This window comes from Aptenodytes forsteri, unplaced genomic scaffold, assembly GCF_000699145.1.
Source record: "Aptenodytes forsteri isolate BGI_AS27 unplaced genomic scaffold, ASM69914v1 Scaffold582, whole genome shotgun sequence".
Taxonomy (NCBI): Eukaryota; Metazoa; Chordata; class Aves; order Sphenisciformes; family Spheniscidae; genus Aptenodytes; species Aptenodytes forsteri.
The window spans coordinates 86674-97190 of record NW_008795675.1 but is presented as its reverse complement, the minus strand read 5'-3'; the positions used below and the strand labels follow the sequence as shown (position 1 = coordinate 97190).

General features: G+C 45.3%; 1 protein-coding gene across 1 annotated transcript in view; it reads right to left on the bottom strand.

Moving 5' to 3' along the window:
* Positions 1 to 10517, bottom strand: part of CUNH20orf196 (chromosome unknown C20orf196 homolog) — a 53067-nt gene that overhangs the window by 41841 nt on the left and 709 nt on the right. Inside the window, exons 2-4 of the mRNA XM_009282590.1 lie at positions 10001 to 10086; positions 9128 to 9258; positions 6394 to 6563 (exon numbers count right to left, since the gene is read on the bottom strand). Coding sequence (XP_009280865.1) covers positions 6394 to 6563; positions 9128 to 9138 — 181 coding nt within the window. The 5' untranslated portion in view covers positions 9139 to 9258; positions 10001 to 10086. The remainder of the gene's footprint in view (positions 1 to 6393; positions 6564 to 9127; positions 9259 to 10000; positions 10087 to 10517) is intronic.

Below are 10517 nucleotides of genomic sequence, written 5' to 3'. Positions count from 1 at the left end.
ATTTTATTTCAATTATTAAACTGTTCTTATCTCAACCCATGAGTTTTCTCACTTTTACTCTTCCGATTCTTTTCACCATCCCACTGGGCGGGGGAGAGTGAGCGAGCAGCTGTGTGGTGCTCAGTCGCCGGCTGAGGTTAAACCACAACAGTAAGGTAGCATGAATTCCACTTTGTAACTTTATTCAATATTCAACACAACTGGGCCAGAAAGAGATGCTTGGAAAGTTAATGCTGCCAAACTCACCAGAGCTATGTAGTTACCTGACTCAAGGGCCTGCCCATGACTTCAGTGGAGCTGCATAAATTCAAGTCCACTGAGCAACCGCCCCACTGGATCACAACATCTGTACAAAATTATTAGGATTTGAAACATTTCACCTTTTTTTTTTCCTCTTGAGAAGACTAGAGTATTAAGAAAAATCTAGTATTTTGATTATATTTGAGAGTGTACTTTGTTAGAAATCATCATTAAAAAAAAATACACATTCACTTGAAAATAGGTGCTTCTTTGCTTTTGATAAGTTAAAAAAAATCACCCACCTTTACAAATAACTGGATGTTTATACCAGTATCAGGGATAAAAGAGAAAGTTGCTAAAAAGAGAACTTTTGGAAAGGCTAAAAAAAATGACAGTTGCACCCAAAAAAAGCATACTATAACCAGTCTTTAAAGACCCTTCATTTACATAACAAAATCAGATCCTAGCAGGGCTGTAATTGTAACAGACAGAAGTAGGAAGGCTATTCCCAGACAAAAACAAATACTTTGCCAACAGACAATATTAGCCACCTTATGCCAAGATCCACGCAGTAAACAACGTGCAACCAACACTCCTGAGAAGTATTCCCACATCAGCCTTGGGGATTGTTTAGCATCATTTCTCAACAGCATTAAACTGACACGGGACTGAGCTTGGTACAGTGACATACAACCCCACCACCAGCTGAAAAAAAAAAAAAATCACTAGCCCTCTAAGTTCCAAGCATGCAAGGTTGGTAGCATCAGAAACGAGTAACATTACTCACTAGAGGGCAGCAGGAAACAAACCAAAACCAATAAAAAGCCAGTAATTCCCAAAACAGGGGCCATGATCTTCAGCAAGGCCAAGGCAGTTATGCACGGGTCATCTACCTAAAAAAAACCCATTAATTCCGATGGTGTTTGGGATCACAGTTCAAACTGAAGAAAGTCTGCAAGTAGGAGAGCATGTTAACTTCCTGCAGTCAAAGGAGACTCTTCATAACAGCACAAAGCACCTTTGTACAGCACCCCCCCCCTTCATCTCCACATCAAGCCAAAAAGTAAGATTTTCTTTGGGCAATCTGTAACTTTTTGGTAAAGGAAGACTATCAGAAGTTTCTGTATCTAACCACTACAGCCAGGAGTGCAAGTACAAGTCCTTCTTAGCTCAGCTTTGGCTCAGTCTGAAAGTGATTTAAAGTATCACGTGTGTTTTGGATTTACAAAGTTAACATAGACTACTTAAATGAGAATATATATAAAGGTCTTTAGCCTTCAGGTTGTCTTCAGCATAGCCAGACAAAAAGCGTTTTGGAAATTCTTCTGCTTTTGATAACAGTTGTAGCTGAGATGGCCAAGCTATAATTTCTGTACCAAGTAATGAACGAATACAGTAAGTTCTGGGCTGAACTGAACCTTCAAGCATCCATCAAGTGCCAGCCCTGAAAGGTTGCTGCTGACATGACAAGTACAGCCTGCTCCTTTCATTTTCAGCTTCTGCATCAGCACTTGTGCACAACTCCCATACAGAAAAAGCACAAACCATGCCAGACTTCTTCAGTAAACACAACCCACTTCTGCAAAAGAGATTAAGCAACTCTTGACAGGCAAGTGGACATGGTAAACAGGAGAGAGCATTTAACGACAAGTCAGAACACATGCACCAACATTAGCATGACTCCTCAGTTGCTAATAAAAGACATAACAACCCACTGCAAAACTAAGCATGTAAATTCACCAGGTATGTGTAGCATTTTTTTCAGAGAAATCGCAATCACCTATAGAACCGAGAGCTGTGTTAACAGGTTGGATATCCCTGCTTTGTTTAACACACATGCTTGGTTGATTGAAAACCCAGAAAGCAACTGGAACAGTCCAAAAATCATGACGGCTTTTATTTTTAAACTGGGATAATCTTGTGATCAGGTGTCCTCTTGATGTTAGCAGCAATTTCAGCAGCAGTGCTGTGGCCCAGACTGACTGATTTGCCTGGAGCCAGTGAGTCTCCAGTGAAATGGTTCTGCTCCATCTCCCCCAAGCTCTCACAACTTCTTCCAAACAGACTATTTTTGAAGGAAGCCTACAAAAAACATGATCGATCAAAAGGAACCTACAGCCTGGGTCCCCGCATCGGAAAAGCAATTAATACTCTAACATTACTTTTTCCAGAAGCCACCATTCTGGAAGGACTGTAACCCCATATGAAAGACAGGACACGTTGCAGACCGCTGTATCTTGGCATATACCTGCGCTGCTGCCAGAAAGAGCAGCTGTCCCCATCTCCTCCACACAAATATTCTCGTGACTGTCCAGCAAGCTGGGTCAATTCCCTGAGCTGACTCCTCATGTGGCCGCCTGAGTACCAGCGCTAAGGATGGAGCAGGAATAAGAAGCATGGTCAGGGGCAGCCTGGGACTCTCGCTGCATTAGAGAAGTCAGGTCAGTCCATGGAAGATAACCAAAGGTAAGCCTGGGCTCAAACCTGAAGCAAATTGCAGGAACAGAAGTGCTTTTTGGAGAGGCAACTAAATGTTGAACATCCCCAAATTGGTTTTTATTATTGATTTTTTTTTTAAAAAGCTAGCCAGCTCTTAGATACACACAGGCCTCTCCAATCACACAGTGAACTCTGTCTTCCTGCTCCACCCCATCTCTCCAGCATCATCCTTTTCCTCCTACTGTCATCCTTCCTTTTCTCTGTTCCTGTGATGCTACATTTTCCGTGTACCTTCCACTGGATGACCCTGTCTACCCATCCATTCTCCTAAGGACACAGCTTTTTAACTACTTTTCATTACAAAGAAAAAGTGATTAAGAGAGAAGCTACAGGACAAACAAGGAGACCCATCCCCCCAGGATCGCTAGCCCCAGGGAAGGGCCATGCAGGCAGATGGGGCTGAGCTCTGCCCATGCTTCAGACAGGCAGTCTCCCAAGCATGGTGCCACGGCTGAGCTCTCAAACGTTGCTGCCAAGCTTGGTAGCATCACTCCAGGGCTGCGCTGACAAACCCAGCTCTGTCAGACCACGCACCATGGACAGAGCCCAGGACCCTGCCTGCACCACATCCATAGTCTATTCTCTAACCCTTTTTTAGGCTTCATTTTTTCCAGGCAAAGACTACGTTTCCACTGTCCCTGATATGCTCCAGTTCAGCGCCCTACAAAAAAAAAGGAACATTGCCAATAAGTTATTTCATTGTAAACAAACTTTATTAGCTGCCTTTCAAATATTAATCCAAATAATTTAAGGCTTCCCCACACACACACCTGAGCACTGCCAAGTAAGAACTTTTGCTGGCAACTTTTCTTAATCCAGAGGAAGTAGTAAAGTGTTGCTGCAGCATTGTGCAACTGAGTGATGCAGATTAGAAACACTATAAACAATTAATTATTCTTTTTATTATTTTCCAATATGGGGTAAAAAAGAAAAGGAAGCATACTGAAAGGTTCACTGATCCAATTTAATTTTCTCAGTCTATCACCACTTAAACACTTGAACTCACTATGACAATAAGCTAAAAGTATGCATGTTTTTTGCAAGAGCAGAACCCTCACTCCCATACAAATCGTAAAACCACTCATTTATACACAACTTAGACATGTAGTAGTATTCCCACAGGACTACCGTTTTCTTGCCTAGGGATGCCTGCTTTCAGAAGGCCCTGTTTTCATGGCTAATGGGTACTATCTTCTGCTATTACAAGTGACGGAGCCTCTCTAGACTAGTAAGACCTATTACTAGTGACTCAGGCACTAGGAATACCTCCATATCCATTTCCAACTCCTGAGGCTGGGATGGCATGATATTTCAGTCTCAGTCCAGTTCATGTGACAGATGTCAGAAAACACAGCCTGTGCTGTCAGTCTGCTTCTTTGCTAAGGAAGCTGTCACATTCCCAGAGACCTCACAGCCTTTTGGAAATGCTTTTGAATCACTAAGGAAGATCCCTGCCCCTAATAAAAATCTTTCAAGTTTGATGAGAAGACCCATCATCCATCCTGCCCAAGCCCCAGGACACAATCTTCTGGTCATACTGTGGGGTGCAAGCTATAGCCATCCCCACTCTCCTAATTTATCTTGTGTCACAGCAGCAGTTTACAATGTCTCATGAGAAAACAAACAAGCAAAGGAGCTTCCTTTCCCAAGATAAGTTTGACAGAACTTGCTTGTCCAAGAACATCTGACGCAGGCAGACTGTTTTTAAAACCGTCCTCCTGCCTCTTCTGCCACACTGACCAAACTCAATGGCTTAGAAAGCTGAAGTTGCATCAAAAAAGAAAGAGAGTTTAAGTGAGTATGTATATTGGTTTGATGCTGTTATAAGGAGAAAGGAACCAAGATGTTCAGAGCATGAACTCAGTGCAATGTGATACTTGGTTATTTCACTCCCAGGAGCACAGGGTAAGGAACCATTTTACAGCATGCATCCCACTGTTGTTTCAGTTGAAACCAAGTGGTTTCAGTTGTGAGAGGTGTCTAAAACAAGCAACGAAGGAGAGGGTTCATAGACATGATCTGCCCTCCTCAGCATACCTGGAATCGTCGCTGACACCAGGGGGTGTTGGAGACATCAAGGAGGCAGGATCTGGCCTCTCAGCATACCTTGGTACTGAGCTTCAGCTACATATTCCACGCATGCACTGTAAATGACTTGCCCAATGCTATCATTTGGGTTTACAGCTGCCTATCTTCATTTCTGCATATGTCACTGCCGCTATGCCTCAGACCAGTCTTCTGGTGTTCTTCTGGTGTTCTTCTGTGCATCCCATTCATCACAGCAATCAAGTCCAGTTGCCCCGAGCCACACTAAATGGTGTTTGAGCAGCTAAGCCGCCCTACAAACATTGCAGGAACTGCCTCACAGCTCCCAGAATTTCTTCATACCTGACACAGGGCTTGTGAAATCTGAGTAGACAAATGCCTTCCAGCCTGTCTCACTGTTAGAGGAACTTCCCCATCCTCCTCTCCCATGACAGCGGAAAAGGCTTGCTCATGACATTCCTCATAGTGGTGGTCACTGCTCTTATGCATGAAAAATAAAGCAAAACCTCAAACCAGATAACACTATTCCTCTAATGCAATATGGATTATGGAATGTGATATGGATCACAGTTTAAAGTAGAGGTTACAGCAGATTTGCATTATTAGTAACATAAGAGACGTGACTTCCTGGTCTGCATAGGAAAACCAAAGCAACGATTGGTATCTACTGTTTGCAGATTTCATTACAGTTCTGATGTCCCACAATTAGAGGTGAAGACAACTGCACAGGCAAGTAGTCAACATCAACAGAGCTAGATGAGTTTGGTAGATCCCACTGCTTACCTGTTTAGCATGCAAAATAGTGGAATTCCCACTGAAAAAACTCACGTTTAATTCCAAGCCAACTTCTTGGAACTAGGCCAAAGTAAACCACACAGTGCCAGAGGAAGAAGAGGAGCCAAACTCTACTTTTACACTACTTAAGACTCCAAAGCAACCAGAAATGTCATCAGTGATGTTTCACCTGCTCAGGTGCCTTGACACACCATCTCCACACATTATTTGCTGATCAGATTTTATTTCCCCCCCACAATAGTAAATATAATTACTACAACCTTCAGCCCAGCCAGTATGAATATATGGCAAGAAGTGTCACTGGGCCAGTGCTTTTCGATTTCACACTTCTTGCCATATATTCACATTGACTGGGCTGAGGGGTATAGTAATCAGAATGCTTCCTAGCCACATCCTGAGCTCATGAGTGGAAGATACATGATAAGCACGTGAAGAACATAAGGAAAAGTTTAAAAACATTTCTTACTGCCTATGGTAATTTGAGACAGTATTTCCTACTGATGCCCGGAGGATTGCTCTGTGGGTTAGTTCAAGGAACTCTCTTCCTCTGAGAACACACTAAACATCAAGAAACAGTGTTGTCAGAACATTAGCAGCTGATAGCATCCTCTGAACTCCTCTCCTGTGTCTCATGGACCCACAGTTCACATTGTATCTGTCAAGCTGGAACAGACTGTAGTTATGGTAAACTGCGTTCTAAGACAAGGCAGAAGCACCAGTATCAGATGGCTGTTATTCAGCCAAATGACACACTGCCTAAACAGCTAATGCGCTGGCTAAATAAAGAGCATGTGGAGCGGCAGAAGCTGTTACCTGTTGGCAGAGAGGGAAAAGTATCCACAGAACGAAAAAGCTCCTCGCTGTTTTCAGAGCTGTGTGGAGGCAGAAAGCACTCTGCTAGGTCACAAACAGAGGGTAGGTCCCATATGCTGCTCTCCTCTGAATGATGACATGGCGACGTCTCTTTTCCTTCCATGGTCCCACTGCAGAGACACAAATGCAACTGAGCTGGGTTTTCAGAGCATGAAAATCTAAGCAGAAGTCAACACAAGTGATCTGTCATTATTGCACTGCTTTATGAGCTGACAGAAGCTGTTCTAGCATATTCATTCTTCATTTAAGAAAATATGAGCAAATTTAAAGATGTAAAGGAAGAACAACAGCAAAACCCATAGACAACAGCCCTCAGCCATAAGTAGGATAATGAGGAGTCCACAACAAATCTGGCTTTCCTAGAGGCTTCCCAGAAGTACATATTCAGGCCCCAAAACTAGAAAGCTTTGGAGTATATTCCCTTCATGGTATATTATGCGTGCAATTTAAAAGGAAACATGTTCTACAGGGTCCCTTTCCACTGATGCTTCTAGAAGTCATAAGTTAAACCCATCCCTCCTGGTCTGTTCATAAGTTCATCATGCTCACTAGCAGAAGGAAAGAGCATCTTAAAACTTGGTAGTCTCAGTCTCACAGGGATGGCAAGGATTTCCTGGTGTGGAGACACTAGGGCAGCTGTGTTATATACCCTGTGCACAGCACTCTGGAAAGCTGTGATTGAAGCATCCCCACATCCCAACACCCTTCTCTTGAGCTCCCTCAACCAGTCCACCACTGCAGAGGGCAGGATCACACAGATGGGTGAAGAGCAGGACAGGGCTGGTGCCATGCAGCTCCACAAGGGCCACAGTAGATGGGCAACTCTTTTGGAGAGGATGAAACTAAAGTGTTCCAGTCCAGCAGCTCCAAGCACAGCCACACAAGTGTCTGGGGCAAGAGAGGAGTGAAAGGCAAAAACTTGGTGGGACAGGAGCTCACAGAATGACAAATGGAGAGAGCAAGTAAGAATCCTTGGGCCGAAGCATGATTAGCACTGACTCAGTAAGAGTGGCTCTCAAGGAAAGACATCTGCAAGAAAAGATGCAGAAGAGTCCCAAACGCCCTGTTTCCACCCAATACCTCAGTCACTAGCTTTTGGCCACCTTGCACAACCCCTTGTGAGGCAGCCAAGACTCCCCACGAACAGTAAAGACTCTGAGCAGAGCACTGTTGTACTCCAGCCCACACCTCTAGCAACACCAAAGAGAGGAGGAATTGATGCAGTCTTTACTGCACAGGCCTTATGCCAGGACTTTCAGGCAGGAACTTCACTTAAACACCCACTGAGCGTTGATGATGAGATTGAGTGGGGTAAATGTGCGCTGACATCGTGGTTTTTCCCCCTCACTCAGATAACAGATGATGCTTTTCATGGAAAAAATGTGGACAGAACAAGTGCGTTTCTCATGAAATGCGTTTTTAGTTCCCAGCTCTTACAGAGACTCCAGGAGATCTTGTGCAAGTTTCTTCCTTCATCTGTTTGTTTGCTTATATGCAATAAAAAAAGCCAGATTATGGCTATCTGCACTGCCCCCTCCATGCAGCTGTATCCTTCTGCTATTTTGGTAAAGACTGATAGGATAGTGGAACCAAGATCCAGTGGTCAGGCAATGGCTTCGGACCCTTCAGGCTCACATTTATTTCCTCTTCTATAAAACGAAGAAGGTAACACACTCTTATCTCAGGGGCATTGTCAGTGAGGACTGTTACAGCCACAGGGGCCAAAAAAATCCCTAGAAGGAATTAGTACTGAAAAATGAAGTAAATACCCCCATGCAGATTTTTTTTTTTTTTTTTTAAAAACACCATTCCTTAGGTGCTTCTGCGTTGAGCAAACTTGTAGCTAAGATGCACCTCTGACCTTCGCAGAATGCTGACTCACTAATGAACAGAGTGGAGATGTTGGCTGCGATACTGGAAGAGACCAGCTGCCTTGCCTTGGAGGGACAAGCAAGGTCAGTGCATTCACAGAAAGTTTCCAGGAAAAACAGAGTGGAAGGTTAAAAACAAAACAAAGCACACAACCCTCTGCTCTGCAACAGTCACTTCAGAGGGAAGCTTCTCCTCCATTGCTCTTCATGTGCCAAAACACAGATGATCTGTGCATAAGGAACACAGAGAAGGAGACTTTCCTCGAATATTGTTTTCATGATTTGTGCTACTTTTTAAGTACACGGATATTTTAGAGAACAAAACTGCCTATTTCAGTCCTTGGTCTGACAAAAAAAACCCACCACACCAAAAACCCAACCAATCCTATCCCTCCAAGGGCAAGTGCGAGATTATAGCAAGAGGAGTTGCTGGTGTGGTACCACAGCAGCTTAAGGCTGTCATTGATATGGACTGCTCTGATCCCAGCCGTCTCTGCCAGCTGCCTGTGCCAGCCTCCTTCCTCATATTTCCATGACAGAGCTAACAACATGTACAGTCATGTGATGATCAGGTTCAGATAAAACAAATCACTTTCTAAAAAAAAAAAAAAAAAGTTTTCCCTTGGATCAGCTCCCTCTAGGCCTCCAATAATTTCAGAGTGCAGTTTGACCATGTAAGGCAGCATAAGTCAAGGCTACAGCAGTTCTACTCCCAAAACTGATAGAGAGACTTGTTTGTGAGGTTAAGCAAGACCTCAGCTCAACCCTGTACCGTCAGGCGCGTGGAAGAGATGCACTATTACCTCTGTGCCATACCTGGGAACAGCACTGATGCGAAAGCAGTCCCCTTAGACAGAGTCCGGGAGCAAACAGTCTGTCACTGCTTCAGGATCTCCTTCAGGATCTTCCTTCACGGTTTGTCAATCCCAGCTCGCTGGAATGAAACAAACAGGTTGGTTACGTGCTTTGCATCACCTGATCGGGCTGACGGACAGTGTGACCTTTCAAAGCACATACACCAGCTGATGTCAACAGTCAGTCATCACATATACCACTGTTTGTCAGGTCTGGCACAGAGAAAAGTTTTTTCTAGGAATCAGAAACAGCACATCTAGTAATGCCCTTGAATCTTTTGACAGCAATGGAGACCTCCTGGAAAGGCATCGGTACACTCTAGATAAAAAGCCAAGATTTTCTTTACAAGAACCTGACAGATGGGCTGTTTATTCAAAACCTGTAAAGTAGAGAAGTGAATTATAGGTGGCATCCTTCTCTCCCTCTCGCGGAGGAGCAGGTATTTCCCCAACAGGTTTATCTAGCAGTGCTTTGACGCCAACACTGATAGCCTGTGCTGCATCAAACCTTGACCAAGAAATGTGTTTTAAGAAGGCCACATAACCCTGTGTGTGGAGCAAGCCACAGGCCCAGGAAACCCAATCCTGTTTCCCACCCTCTGCCATTACCTCATTATTTTCAGTGAGCAACAAGGACAAACATACTTTCAGGAGGAAACTGGATTTTCCTCTGGGCCACCCTTGACTGGTGGCACTGCACTGCTACCGGGAACTTCCCAGACATAGGATGCATGCCGCCAGTCCTGTGCAAACACGCTGGGTTGACGGCGTGCCACAGGACATGTGATGGGCAACTTGGTGGGTGCGAGGTGCTGGCCTTACCGGCTGCCCCGCTCAGCTGGTTTTGGGAGAGGGAGTCCCAAGAGAGGGGGTCCTCTTCCTCCCAGTCTCGTTTCTTTTCCCCTTTCCTGCAGGCAGAGACGCGCATTATTTCAACAACCTTGGCAGCAAAGGGAAATGAGAGCAACACAGGGCAACTCTCCACAGGCCTGGTGCAAGCCAGGCCTCCCCAAAGCCAGAACCTCCCGCGGCCTTGCCATGGCTGCTGCCTCCGCCCCCCCGCCATTTTCTGAGGAGAAAAGCAGGCTGCAGCACCCCACGGACAGCAAAACATCGCGGAAGGGAGTAAGGGGAAAGCCAAAAGCATGCCAGGGCTGCCCCGGGCCGGGCCGGCGTACCCCCACAGCCACCCTCAGGCCCTCCTCCCCGCTGCGGGGCGGGGGACGATGGGCCGGGGCAGGCCCCCTCCCCGCTCCGAGGCCGTCGGCGGCCATGTCGGCGAAGAGCCAGGTGAAGCGGGCAGAGCCATCTTGGCTGCGGGCAGGCGCGACCGGAGGGG